This window comes from Lutra lutra, chromosome 6, assembly GCF_902655055.1.
Source record: "Lutra lutra chromosome 6, mLutLut1.2, whole genome shotgun sequence".
Lineage (NCBI taxonomy): Eukaryota > Metazoa > Chordata > Mammalia > Carnivora > Mustelidae > Lutra > Lutra lutra.
In genome coordinates this window covers 90,375,719-90,391,138 of record NC_062283.1, presented here as the reverse complement: position 1 = coordinate 90,391,138, position 15,420 = coordinate 90,375,719, and the positions used below count along the sequence as shown (strand labels likewise).

Sequence of the window (15,420 nt, the reverse complement as noted above, 5' to 3'; positions counted from 1 at the left end):
ATACCACATGAGCTGGAAGAAGTAGTTTTTCTAAGTGTCCTCAGTTTTAATGTAGTTACAACAAATCACTAATACTATTCTGATTTAGTAATTGGCATTAATTTATTTTTAACTTAATAATTTAAAAGGGAGAGCATGAAAAATAGCAGATAAAAATCTAATATGCCTGTCACAATAGTAAAGAAGCGCCATGATGTCTAATTGCATCATTAAATCACTAAGCCAGGAAGAAATCTGACTTAAGTTGACTTGGTTGCAATATGTTCACTTTCATTCATTAAGAAACCATATATGGGGGCACCTGGGTGGCTCAATGGGTTAAAGCCTCTGCCTTCGGCTCGGGTGGTGATTCCAGGGTCCCAGGATCAAGCCCTACATGGGGTTCTCTGCTCAGCGGGGAGCCTGCTTCCACCTCTCTCTCTCTCTGCCTGCCTCTCTGCCTACTTGTGATCTCTGACTGTCATATAAATAAATAAAATCTTAAAAAAAAAAAAAAGAAACCATATATGTATTCACAGGTCTGAAGTATTTGTATAAAATTAGCCACAGGCTTTAAAAAATTATCAGAAAGTTAAGGGTTTTTATTTAGAGCATTGAAGATAGACCTAGCTAAATGTCAAATGTATATAATTTTGCAGTAAAACTAGAACATTACCTGGTTGATAAGCAAGTGAAGTCATCTCTTCCAACTCAGGAAACCCATGTAGGGTATTCTCCTCCTGGTGCTCAGGTAAATCCATATGGGGCAGTGCTCCCCCACCAGGTGCAGTAGTTGATGTCTGTCTGGAGATGTTATGAATGTTACGATTGTAGGGAGTGCTATTGGCATCCAGTAGGCTGGGAACAAGGATGTGGCTAAAGAGCCTACAATGCCCAAGATAACCCCCCACAACAAGAAATTATGTAGCCCAAAGTCTAAATCATAATGGCAATAACAATATGTAAATTTCAGAAAGAGATAATAGGTCATTCAAAATCCAAATATACTCTCTCTCTCTAAAAAATTTTTTTAGGGGTGCCTGGGTGGCTCAGTGGGTTAAAGCCTCTGCCTTCGGCTCAGGTCATGATCTCAGGGTTGTGGGATCAAGTCCCACATCGGGCTCTCTGCTCGGCAGGGAGCCTACTTCCTCCTCTCTCTCTGCCTGCCTCTCTGCCTACTTGTGATCTCTGTCTGTCAAATAAATAAATCAAATCTTAAAAAAATAAAATAAAATAATAAAATAAAAAAAATTTTAATTAAAAATATTGAAAAACAAAAGAGGGGAGGCGCCTGGGTGACTCAGTGGGTCAAGCATCCAACTCTTCATTTCTGCTCAGGTCATGATCTCAGGGTCATGAGATGGAACTGTGCCTGGGGCTCTGTGCCCAGTAGGGAGTCTGCCTGAAATTCTCTCTCTCTCTCTCTCCCTCTTCCTCTGCCTGTTCCCCCACTTTTTCTCTCTCTAAAAAAAAAAAAAAAAGAAAGAAAGAAAGAAAAAGAAAAGAAAAAAAAATCCAAATATAAGCACAAATATAACTATGGTCCAAAATGAAAAAACTCATCCGTCCTGTTAACAGGAGGTTAGCACAAGAAACATATAATAAAATACCAATGATTGTCTAATTGAATCTCAAGAAGGAAATCAATTTCAATCAATGTTTATAGCAATATGGGTTCAATTTTTCCTGATGCTATTCTCACTAATAAATAAAAATTGCCCATAAATGTGATGATAGAATACCATGTATGAATATCCCCAGCTTACTCCAGCAATGATCACTGGGTGGCAGGAGGAAGGGAGAAAGATAAGATGTGAACTGAAGAGAATGTGACAGTCTTGTTCGGCTAGTTCAGAAAGAACACATACTTTTTCAAGACATGGAAACTGAGGCATACATGAGTGTTCATATCATGTGTGTCATCACTTGTATCAGGCTCTTTAGGGCACAAGGAACACCTGGGGTCCAAAAGCCCCAACAGTCTCTCAAGGGCTTTTCCTCCCCTTGAGCCAATAAGGTCATAATCAGGACAAACACCCTCCTGGATTAAGCATCATTCGGGCACTCAGGGAACTGAGTCCAGCAAAGGAAAGGCTCTGGATGAAGAGCTGTCTTTGCAGACAGCCTCACTGAGTGTCCACCTGAGATCAACATGCCTGGAGTGTGCTGTCTCTGGTGGCTTCTGTAGATTGATCCCCAAACTCCCCGCACTGGAACTAGAATTCCATTCAACATTGCCAAATTCAGCAAACGAAAATACAGGACACCCAGTTACATTTGCGTTTCAGATAAATTTTTTTTTTCACTAAAAGTGTCCAATGCAATACTTTTGATATGCTTTTACTAAAATTTAATTTCTTAATTATTTGAAATTCAAATGTAACTGGATGTCCCACATTTTATCTTGCAACTCTATCCCAGAAGTATAGCACCCCAAGATGGAACATCCCATGGCACGCGGGCTTCATTTTCCATGCCATCCCTAATACTTCATGGTAGCTGCTGGAGGAGTGTGAGAAACCCCAGCTATGGTTGACAAAAGCACGCATATCATGATGTGTTGGCCATAAGCGTGGAGGGTGGAGGTAAGGTGGTCGGAGGGCAGGGCATGTTAAGGATACTTGCCATTCATGCTGTTGAACTGTGCAGCTTCTACTTCTGAAGTTCTGGGGGGAAATTGCCGATGCTGGGTAGTTGAGAAGCCCTTTCTCTTCTTCCCCTGTTTCACAAACCACAGACTTCATCTTCCATTTTACCAGGAAGCTGTTTTATGCTTTCCTATTAAAAAAAAAAAAAAAAAGTTGCTCTAAGTTTGTTTTGAGAAAGAATTGTGAGACCAAATATACACCAAGCAGACACACTGTGGACCATTGCACCAACGAAAGGCATTATCATGAATTCTGAGAGCCTACGGATTCCAAGATGTACCCTTCCCTATTGACCAGTGTCACTGGAGAGACTCAAGAGAAAGGAAATTATTTCTGACCACCAAAAAGAAGATCAGAATAAGAAGGGGATTGTTATAGTGATAAGGGAAAAGCTATAAATGATATGTTCTAAAAGCTGTATCTACAAGTATCGCAAAGTCCCATTTATGAGGTTTATTTGATTGCAGATGGCTGGCCACGATAACAAAAAAAAAAAATGTTTCCAACAACCACAGAATGGTCTTTCGGTATTTCCTCTTTTGCTGCTTTTCTGTCAACTCAAAAGCGATTCCTGACATTTTCTTTTATGTTTGCACCCCTTGTGTCTAGCTGGACGAACACCGCACTGAGCAAAAGAAGTTAAAGCTCTTACAAAAGAAACAGGTACAAATCCAAAAGGAAAAGGACCAGTTACAAAGCGAGCACAGCAGAGCTATCCTCGCAAGAAGCAAACTGGAGAGTCTATGCCGGGAGTTGCAGAGACACAACAAGACACTGAAGGTATGTATCACCACCGCTCTGAAAAACACACTTTTTGGCATGCTGCATAGACACAGGCTTCTCCCACTCATGGAAAGAGCATGAGTTTCTGACCTTCAATAAGTTATTTTAACTCCCCAAAGCTGTTTTCTCATCCCTAAAATGGGGATTGTATTATATTACTGTGTGGCCAGGGAAAAATTAAATGAGGTCATATACATACAGTGCTCTGTAGTACCTGACCCAGAGCAGGCTCCCAATAAAATGTGTGCCATCCCCCTTGCTTTTTTATTACTTCAAGTTTGTTTTATTACTTAAGGTAAGACTCAGCTCTACTGTTTAAAATACAAATTTGTAAAACTATAACAGTTTTTGTATTATAATGAAATCTGCACGACACAAGAAAAATGGACATAAACCTAACTGACATTAGACAGCAAGATTGAGAGCCAAAAAGTCAATAGTCAGCTGAAAAAGAAACTACTTGGAAAACCACTGAAGCTCTTCAGACTTAATTATTCAATCTAAAGATAATGGACTGATCACTTCATTCAGTCTGCATGGATTTCATTAATTACAGCATAAGCTTGTAGCAGTGTGCCTAATTTGATTACACATAGACGCTAGCTCCATTCAATGAAGCAAGAATCAGGGCTCTCCAAGATAATACTACAGGCATCCACAATCTCCTTTCCCGTTGAAGATCTCAAAGGTTTTGACAAACAATAATTAATTAGACACCAACATTTCCATGAGATAGTTATTATTACATGTGTTTAGAAGGAGATCCTTTAAGAAGCGAGAGATTAAGATCACTGCTGAGTCTGCACAACAGGGTTGGGAAGAAAACTAGAAGAGAATCATGGCTCTTCATATTCCAGATTGGTTTCTGATGTCTGGGAAGTAGAAGGCCAGCCTGATGAACTATAACTCTTAGATCACAAGTTGTAGGAGAAGGGCATCTGGCATCGATTCAGTCATTGCTCTGGGGACAGTCAGAAATGCAGGTTAAGGAAATAATCAAGATTAGAGCAGAGATCAATGAGGCAGAAACCAGAGATACAGTAGAACGTATCAATGAAACTAGAAGCTGGTTTTTTGAAAGCATCAATAAGATCAATAAACCATTGTCCACACTAATCCAAAAGAAAAGAGAGAAAGCCCAAATTAATAAAATTATGAATGAAAAGGGAGAGATCACAACTAACACCAAGGAAGTAGAAACAATCATCAGAAGTTATTATCAACAGTTATATGCCAATAAGCTAAGCAACCTAGATGAAATAGATGCATTCCTGGAAAACAATAAACTCCCAAAATTGAACCAGGAAGAAATTGACAACCTGAATAGACTGATATCTAGTAACGAGATTGAAGCAGTGATCAAAAACCTCCCAAAAAACAAGAGCCCAGGACCTGACGGATTCCCTGGGGAATTCTACTAAACTTTCAAAGAAGAAATAACACCTATTCTCCTGAAGCTGTTTCAAAAAATTGAAGCAGAAGGAAAACTTCCAGACTCTTTCTATGAAGCCAGCATTACCCTGATCCCCAAACCAGGCAAAGACCACACCAAAAAGGAGAATTTCAGACCAATATCACTGATGAATATGGATGCTAAGATTCTCAACAAGATCCTAGCAAACAGGATCCAACAGCACATTAAAAAGATTATCCACCATGACCAGGTGGGATTCATCCCTGGGTTACAAGGATGGTTCAACATTCGCAAATCAATCAATGTGATAGAACAAATCCATAAGAGAAGAGAGAAGAACCACATGGTCCTCTCAATTGATGCAGAAAAAGCATTTGACAAAATCCAGCATCCGTTCCTGATTAAAACGCTTCAAAGTATAGGGATAGAGGGAACATTCCTGAACTTCATAAAATCTATCTATGAAAGACCCACAGCAAATATCATCCTCAATGGGAAAAAGCTCTCAGCCTTCCCGTTGAAATCAGGAACACGACAAGGATGCCCACTCTCAACCACTCTTGTTCAACATAGTATTAGAAGTCCTAGCAACAGCAATCAGACAACAAAGAGAAATAAAAGGTATCCAAATTGGCAATGAAGAAGTCAAACTCTCTCTCTTCTCAGATGACATGATTCTTTATATGGAAAACCCAAAAGACTCCACCCCCAAACTACTAGAACTCATACAACAATTCAGCAACGTGGCAGGATACAAAGTCAATGTACAGAAACCTGTTGACTTCTAAGCTAAGCTAAAGCAGTAAGGAGACAATCGCTATCATATATATATTCAATGACTCTTAGCAAATGGCTATAATAATGCTTAGTGAAATATATATAGTGAGTGTTGGCATACAAAGATCAGGGAAATAACATCTCAGTTAATATCTTCAGATTAGAAAGTGTGGGTATTTCCTATAATACCCCTAAGAAATGGTTTTGTGACTTAATTATGATTCAGATATCAGGAGATTTATTGGAGTAGGAGAATATGTTAATACTGTAGAGGAAAGAGGATACCTAATGGTAAGTTAATGTATTTTCACAGCATAATTCTTAGCATCAGTTTTTATTTTGATCACATTATTCTACTATCATAATAAGGATTTGCACAATTACTTCTATTTAAATCATTTATTTCTTTTTAAAAATCCTATTACATAATTTGATCACAGAAGGCAACTAAATGCAGTATAATTTTACTTGCCAACCATGAAGCAAGCTTTCATAATAACAATTAGTCAGAACTGAAAGGCATCCTAAAATGCCTATATCATTTTTCAGCAGTGTCTCTATCTTTGGTATGATATAGCAAGATTAAACCCTTTGATTCTAAAAGAATGAGAGGAATCATCACAAAGCAAATAATTCTCAATATAGATATGGGGGAAATTTGGGCACATTGTTGGTAGTTAGCAATGAAGGGAGGGTTTTGATTTAGGAGAAAAGAGAACAGAAATGATATAAAAGTTAATTTCCAATTCTTGAAGAGGGGGAAATTAGATGTTTCATTTGAGAGTTAAAGAAAATTTGGAACTTAAAATTGCTTTCAGATTCAAAATCTATATTGAACATTTCAGTTACCCTATGTGACACATGGCCTGATTGTTCTTTCAGAAATAAAATATCCAGCAAATTTTCTAAGATTTCCTTTTACATTCCTGAATTGCTAAAATTGATCTATAGCTATTTAGCTAAATTTGTTTTCTTTTCAAGCTTGCTGATGAAAGTTTTTCTTACTAAGAAAAAGTTTAATATTGTGATCCATTGTATTTACAAAACTTGGATAATACAATTATGTGTTTAACATGCCATAGTTTTTTTTTTTAATAAAGGAATATAAGATCTATTATTCTTCTTTCTATACCAAACTAAGGTAACACAGGATCTGTCTCAACAATCAGTGGCCTTTTTTCCAGGCCACAGCCAAGAGATCAAAACCCACCTACTGCATGTTTGATAGAAATTGGTATAGTATAGGAACTCAGCCCTCAATGGGAGACCCGTCATCTTTAAAACAAGCCTATTCATCACTAACTGTTAAGTTCAAGACCCTCATTGCACCTTCTCTGGGCAACTGTGTATTTACAACTGAAACTTATCCTCATATATTTATTTTGGGCCTGAGCAAGTTTAGCGCCAGAGAACAGAAAAAATGTCCTGCTTAATCCTCCACACTGATCTCCTTTCACTTACCTAACCCTGAGTTCTATAAACCTGGATGCACATAAACCAGAATAACAAGAAACTTTGCTTTTTATCCACAGGAGGAAACCCTTCAGCGGGCACGAGAGGAAGAAGAGAAAAGGAAGGAGATCACAAGTCATTTCCAGACCACTCTGACGGATATCCAGGCCCAGATTGAACAGCAGAGTGAGAGAAATATGAAGCTGTGTCAGGAGAACACAGAGCTTGCAGAGAAACTGAAAAGCATCATTGATCAGTATGAGCTCAGAGAGGAGGTGAGAACCACATCAAACAACTTAGGAGCACTATATATAGATCCAGATCTGGGCTCTGAAGGTGGGGGACTTGGTTAATAAGAAAGTTATGGCCGGCCCTCTCAATTGTTTAATGTTTAGGATTGGATTTCTTTTACTAGACAAAATAAAAACAGGTGGTATTGCAAAATACCTGGCTGAAAGCCATATGGGATTTCTCTAAAACTGGAATCACTGCAAAGCAAAGGCAATAAATAGGAAGTAGTAGGCCATGAGCACAGTTACCTTTGAAAATAGTATTTCTCAGCTTTTTAAAAACACTTTCTACAGAGCCAGGAAATATCTCACAGTCTCCTTCTTAAGAATCATCGTGTCATCTAAATGTCATCTACACGGTGTGTGTTCTATATGTCCCACAAACCAATAGTAGTATTAATAATATAATAATTATAATATTAATGGTATTACTTATTCAGCACTGAGTTTGTGCTAGGAAAGTTGCTGAGTACTATACTTTACATACAATATGTCATTTCATTGTTTCAACAATCTTATGCATTAGATAATACCATATCCACATTATATGGGTGGGAAGTAGAGGTTGAGATTAAATCACTTACCTATAGTCACAAAAGCCAAAAGAGTTTTATTCTCAGTATTTTACATTAGGAAGACTATGAGGATATTTTATTATTCCAAAATTGTATCTTAATATTTAATATATTTTTAAGACTCCAGAAGCCTTCTCAGGGTTTTTATATATCATATTATTTACCCCATCCCACCCAAATTTTAAAAGTCTGCCTTAAATATCACAGAACATAATCAGAGTGGCTCTGTTGACAACATGCTAAGATTTTTTCAAGAGAAAAACTGAGCCAATTGCACACAGAAACAATGGTTAGGTAAACCAAGAAGTCCCTCACAGTAAGCCAAAATACCATGCTACCATTTTACCTTGTCACCAAAATCAATCCTACTCCAGAGTGGAGGTTCAAGCAAAGCAAAAGGGAAGAAGCTTAAAAAAAAAAAAAAAAAATTTCCGTACTCTTCAGAGAGATTCCCAGATAAGAATGGCCTAGTAGACGAGTTGTACATTCTTGAGATTGGTTCTAGATAAGCCCCAAGGCTAGAATTCCATAGGTCCTCTTGTCAGTGGGACCTCCTAATGACCAAGAAATTTACACTGAAGTAGAATTTGAAGCTTCTCTTCACTAAGCTAGGCGAGAGGTCAAAAGATGTAGAGGAGGTAGGAGCACATTTGCATATCAATTCATCCATGACCCTTGGCTTTTGTCTTGCTCACCAGAGCAACAGAGTTGAAGTGGGGAGGGGTTACCCCTCAGTCCCAGACCCTGGGCCACAGACTGGTCCCCCCCAGAGCTGCCTCACAACCCTTGAGACAAGAATGTGGTAGAGAATTCACTATGATAAATTATATGAATATGATTAAAACCAGTTTTAGAAATTGCCAAAATACTGAGTGATGGTGCTATAGCTCTTGCAATATACATCAGTCTGCCCTCTAGCATAATAAGCAGCATTATACTTAGTAGTTGCTACATTTAGACAAAGTTGGGAGCTTCTGGAGCTAACATTACTGAACTCTGCACCTCAACATTTTGTAGCCACTACTTTGCATAGCGCTCAATGCAGGCAAGGGGGTTTACTAATTTATGATTTTATACAAAGCCATAAGTGATGCCAGTGCATTTATTCACATCCACCTCCCTTTTCTTTAAATCTCAAAACCTATAAAACATGTGTGTTGATATTACTTTTTTATCTTACATTTCTCAGCACCAATAATTAAGTCAAGCTTGCTACTTGCCATTTCTTTTCTCTTAGCATCTGGACAAAATATTTAAACACAGAGAACTGCAGCAGAAGCTGGTGGATGCAAAACTGGAACAGGCCCAAGAAATGATGAAGGAAGCCGAGGAGCGACACAAACGCGAGAAGGAATATGTACTTATCAGTGGGCTTATCTGGTGTACTTGGGGGTCAGAGAACCTCTGGGAAAGTTGTTTTTGACCACAGTCACAGAGCACTAAACTGATGGAGGGAGCTGAGCTTCCCCAGAGAACTACATTGGCCAGCCCACAGAAGGCACGGTACCTACATGGTTTTTGACATAAAATCATCATGCATCCATACCTGTCTTATACTAACCATCATCCTAGGTGCGGGGGGATAGCAGTGAGCAAGACCAAGAAGGCCATATCCCAACACGGAGACTAGAATCTAACTAAGACAAGACAGGCAATAAACAAGCAAAAGTGAAGGAAAATTTCAGACAATAATTGGTACTATTAGGGAAATGGGGAACTGAAAAGGGGCAGGAGGGAGCTACTCTAGATGGGGTGACCAGTGGCCAAGTTTTATAGCTTTTTAAGCTATAAAGTAGTTTGGATTTTACCCTAAACATACTGAGAAAGTCTAGGTAGTTTTAGCTATGGAAATAACATGATCTGCCTTGCATCTGTTAACAGATGACCTTGGCTTCTGGATGGAAAATGAATTGAAGAGGGACAAGGAGCCTACTCCAGCAATATGGAAGAAGCCTGATGGTGGCTTGGGTTGGGGACATGGCAATGTCCAGTTGGGGAGCTGGACATGGATAGAAGTTTTCAGTGCAAAACCAACAGTCAGTGCTCTGAATTGAAGATGGTGACAGTGAGGAAAGGGAACAGTCAGGGATGGCTTCTGAGGTTGGGTTTTAAGAAACTGAGTGGTGGCTTTTAATGACATCTCACTAATTCCAAACATTCTGAAAACAGCTGTAGGGCCATTCTGCTGATGCAAGAACTAAGGCTCATAGAAGATATGTGACTTATTTAAGGTCACACACTGCTAAGTGATCAAGATGTGTTGGTCACACTTCCAACACATCACATCTCCAGTGTGTCTATCTCCAAAACCTAAGCTCTGTGATTGTACATCATACTCAGAGGTGTGTTTCAGAGGCATGCATCGAAGTGTGTGTCTGTCGCTGGGGAGAGAGATTTAAAATGCAATCAGTGGACCAATCATTCAAATTTGGCCATTTAACAACTGATCACAAACTCTGCAATTACCTAAAACCAGACTAGAATCACTTCAGTTTGTTAGAAGAGTAATTTAATCATAACTTCAGTTTCCAAACATAGCAACAAAGGACGAATTTTAGAGAACATAACGTGATGGACACTAAATAATCTCAAATCAGAAGTCCATGGGCTCTTAATAAAAAAGGTTAAGTTGGGGCACCTGAGTGGTTCAGTCAGTTAAGTATCTGCCTTCAGTTCAGGTCATGATCCCAGGGTGGTGGGATCAGGTCCTACATCACACTCCCTGCTCAGCAGCGAGTCTGCTTCTCTCTCTCCCTCTGTGATCCCTCTTGCTCTCACTCTCTCTCAAATAAATAAAACCTTTTAAAAAAGTATGATGTTAAGTCCACCTACAACTGGCTCTCAAAATAAGAAATAAAGCATCTAATTATTAATCAGAATCCAAGAAAATTGATATGCCACCATCGGCATAATTATCCTCTTGGGCAAACTATGCTCCCTTCAGGATAGCAGTATCTTTGATATATAACCTAAGACCTGACAGAAGAATAACTAGGCAGAGCTTCGTTTGAAAGAGACTAGGGGCAGTTTTGAAGTGACCTAGCCTTAGCAAGAAACTAGCGTGGTACACTTTTTTCCTACCCTCATTTAGCAAAGCAGCAGATTTGAGGCCAAAAAAAGTAGCCCCCTCAGTTCTTCAGGTTCCAGCTGTGATGCTTCTTATTGAAAGCAGTGAAATATCAAGTCAGAGCTGGAAGTTTCTTTCATCCCAAGCGGAACAGGCAGCCACCTTCTTCTCTCTTGGTCAGGGAACCACCAGTCACCACTGGGCTCCTCAGCCTGCTCAGTGAAGCAGGGGATCAGATGGCCAGAGAGGAGCCTACAGGTCTTGGACTCCACATCTGCCCCAGCCCTCCATTGGATGGGTTGATTTCACTCCTATAACAATTAACCTTCATAGCTCGCTGAGAGGCATAGAGGAACAGATAGAATCCATTTTACAAATGGAGAGGTTGAGCCAAGAGAAAAAGATAAATTTGAATACTAAAAAAGATGCTTCCAAGTTTTTTTTAAAATGATGACCTTATTGGTTTTTGTTCTGATTGCAAAAAGTGGGCATTTTTAAAAACAGGAGCAAAGAAAAAGAAATAAATAAATCAGCCTGTCTTCATATATACTAGAAACTTCATAAGCTGATGGCCACCTAATTGACGAGCCAGATTAATCCATGATGTCCATCATTCTCTCTGTAAACACACTAAAGATGCCCACAGCATGTTGAATCCTGTGCCTAGACAGCCACTTGAGTGTCTATACATGGGTTCCCAGGTTAAGTAAGATGGCAGTGACCAAGAATCAGCTCTTTGCTCCCAAACCTTTTCTTTCAGTTATTCTTGCTTTGGTATTATGAAAACCAACAGAATGACAAAGAAACTGATGAAATATAAGTGTGAAAAGAAAGAACCGTTTCTATGAAAACTATGCGTAAGGCTTTGAAAGACTAAATGTAGACAAATAGCACAAAACATGTTATTTTTGGAGTGGGAGTAGCTATGAAAGACTGGGAGAAAGCTCTACAACTCCAGAGAATTACCCAATCAAGCTTCTTTGCAATACCTTTAGGTCTGTAGGTTCTAGTACTATTGTTTTAAAAAGTAAAAAATATATATATATATAAATTGTATGTGGCACATTATGGACATAATTTTTATAAAAACAAAACAAACAACAAAAAGCTTCTCTGAATTCCAATCAGAAGACCCATACCCCAAACAAAGACCGCAGCCCTCTATCAAAACAAATAAATAGGCATCTTAAGTTGAAATAACATTTTTTTATTTTTATAAAGATAGGTGTCTTTTTTTCTTTCTTTCTTTCTTTCTTTCTTTCTTTCTTTCTTTCTTTCTTTCTTTCTTTCTTTCCTTATTGGAGTGAGAGAGCACAAGCAGTGGGAGGGCCAGAGGGAGAAGGAAGAATCATACTCCCACTGAGTGCAGAGACTAATGCAGGGCTCCACCTCACAACCCAGAAATCCTGACCTGAACCAAAATCAAAAGTCAGGTACTTAACTGACTGAGCCGCCCAGGCACTCCAAAAATAACATGTCTTACATATGTGTGTGTGATTTTTATACCTAGAACAGCATTTTCAATTCAACCCATCAGCTCCCAATTCTATCTTTGATATGAGGGCCTTGGTTGTATTTGAAAGGCTGCCTCCTGGAAGAGGGATAAGACTTACTGAGTTAATCTTCTATAAGATTTGGCATAATAGGTCAAAATTCTAACCCAGTGTTTCTCAAAATGTAATCCATGGAACACCAACATCCAAACTGTCTTGGGGATTTGCTCTCACTATAGACTGTAATCACACCCTGTACTTCCCAGTTGACAGTGTTTGAGAAGGATCTACTTTTTATCATGCTCCTTAGCAGATTCTGATGCATGCAGTGGTGGAGAACCATTGTCTAGGAGGACAACTTTGAGTTTACTCTAAAGAAACAGCTTCACACCCCAATAATCCAGGTGGAGGTGTTCTGGAAATGTCTGAGCAGAGGCTGGATGATGGTTGAACAGGATTGCTAGAGGAGGTTCCAGAATTTGGTGGGAGGTTAAGTTTTGTGTGATTCGTGCTTGAGTTGTAGGTTATTTTTCTCTTTTTTATCCATTAGAACCACAGATTTTCAGTGGAGAATCCAACTGTTTAGCTGCTTTCTTAGCTTTCCTAGATACTTTGCAAAGTTGCCCAAAAATTACTTAAGAGGGTTAGTTAGCAAGTCATTAAGTTTTAGACACAATTATCACCACATGGTAATGTAAAGGGCAATTTGACAGTCTTTCCATGCATTCTCTCTCCTCACAGTTGCTGAACCAGGCAGCAGAGTGGAAACTTCAGGCCAAAGTGCTGAAGGAACAAGAGACAGTCCTACAGGCTCAGGTGAAGGGGGGACAACAATGCATGGGGTATGAAGCAAAGCTAGTCTGTACCAGGCCTCATGTGTGGCAGGGCCGGGGGGTACAGGAATTAGAAATGAACCCTAACTTTGTATTTATTATTTTAAAATAAAAAGAAAAGCACAATATTATCTCTAAGAAAAATAAATGCTCCACACAACATCCAGTCAGATGGTTTGCTGACACACAAGTGAGGGCCCTGAGATGGCCAATTGGAATGAGCTGGTGTCCAGGTTCCTGCCTATCTGTTCATAAAACATCCTCTCTCTCTCCTCCCTATTACCCTACTAAAGCAAGAATAAAATGTAAACTGATCAAATGCACCATCTAGAATATCCTTGCTTATTAGATATGATTTATAACAAAAGGAAATTAGAAAAATAAAGTCAGCACCAAAGTTTTGTGCTATCAGAAGTTGGACTTGACAGTGGTTAATGACTAGGAACAACAGACAAGTAGGGAACAATTTTGATTTGGCTTTGTGATGTCATGTGTGTGTTCTGAGGAGACTGCAGGAATTCCTATTTCAGACTCAAGAATAAAGCCTCAGGCAACAGATGATTCTATCCATCCTTTCCATGCCCCCGGGGCTCTGCCCTTCCGGCAAACGTTCCCTGTCGTGTTCCAGATGTCGTGTTCCAGCATCCCAGGGCTGAGCTATAGAGTGGTGCTAGCTCCCCCACTGGGAGTCCCAGTGCTACAAGGACTATAAGTCCCAGAGAACAAATAAACTCACAAAACGTGGGGAAATCACAAGCCTTCCAAGCTGGGCAGCGTTAATTTCAGATTTGCGTAATTCACTTGCAAATGTTTAAGTGCAGACTGCTATATCTTTATTCACTATAAAAAACAAAACCAAAAAAACTTGTTCATTGCCTGAATGAACAAGTTCAATGGATACTTGTTCATTTTTAAAGAAGCAAATAAGAGGGGACCTGGGTGGCTCAATGGGTTAAAACCTCTGTCTTCAGCTCAGGTCATGATCCCAGTATCCTGGGATTGAGCCCCACATCGGGCTCTCTGCTCAGTGGAGAGCTTCCTTCCTTCCCTTTCTCTCTCTCTGCCTGCCTCTCTGCCTATTTGTTATCTCTGTCTGCCAAATAAATAAAATCTTTTTTTTAAAAAAAGAAGCAAATAAGAAAAGAGACAAAATCACAAATCTTATCACTGCAGATAAAAACACAGATAGCATTTTCATATCTAAACTTCCTAAAGCAGACTTTTCCAGTGTATGAACCAAAAGCAACGATAATTGTTTTCCCTCAGTAATATAAAATAACCCATCAAAATCGTTTTTAAATACTGATTACATAGGAATTTGAAGCATGTTTCCTACTCTCAATAAAATCAAAGGATCCAGAGTTAAAAGACTCAACTCTAGAGTTACAACTCAAGCTCATCCTTTAGGTTAGTACAGAGCCACCACATCACGGTTGTGGGATGAGTGGTAGGCAGTGGTCACTCTAACCAGAAGTGGGCAGGAGGAGAGGAGGTGTGACCTCACAGTCTTGGAGACAGTCCAAAGAATCAGGGCGGGGCTCCTGGCCCTGTCTCTGCCCCATTCGCAACAACAGAGCCTTGAGGGGTACAATAGATGATATTTGAAGCTCTTCATTGTTCATGACAAGCAATCTCTACTCCTCTATACTAAATGGTGATAATGAACCTTAGAAGGGTAGTTTAATACCACTAGACTCTGGGCTAGAGTCATGTCTTCAGCTGGCGTCTAGGCATTTAAAGACCTGTAGAATAAAACATAAAGGTGTGATCCAATATCCCACCAATACCCCCTCAAATTCGAAAAAGCTTCTACCAGGGGTTTTAGATGTGCCCATGTTCCTTGCTTGTCCCTCAGTACTGGACTGAGTGACTGAGTGCAGGGACCAAGATCAGAGTCCTGGCTCTTCTGCTCAGAATTTGTCTGATCTTGTGCAATTCATCTGAACCTCTCTACACCTAAATTTATTTGTCCATAAAACAAGAATACTGTAATACATCAGTGACCCCAAGCTGGAGTTCTCCGACCTCTGGGAGCCTCATCAATTTTCAGTATTTCCAAAACATAACAGCATACAAGGCATCAGCTACTGTCTAACATATAGTTGTTTT

At 39.4% G+C, this 15,420-nt stretch overlaps 1 protein-coding gene across 1 annotated transcript in view; it reads left to right on the top strand.

The window, feature by feature from the left end:
• TXLNB (taxilin beta) overlaps nt 1-15,420 on the top strand; it is a 55,033-nt gene that overhangs the window by 14,695 nt on the left and 24,918 nt on the right. Inside the window, exons 4-7 of the mRNA XM_047732221.1 lie at nt 3,237-3,407; nt 7,134-7,328; nt 9,156-9,275; nt 13,220-13,294. Of these exons, the coding sequence (XP_047588177.1) occupies nt 3,237-3,407; nt 7,134-7,328; nt 9,156-9,275; nt 13,220-13,294 (561 nt within the window). The remainder of the gene's footprint in view (nt 1-3,236; nt 3,408-7,133; nt 7,329-9,155; nt 9,276-13,219; nt 13,295-15,420) is intronic.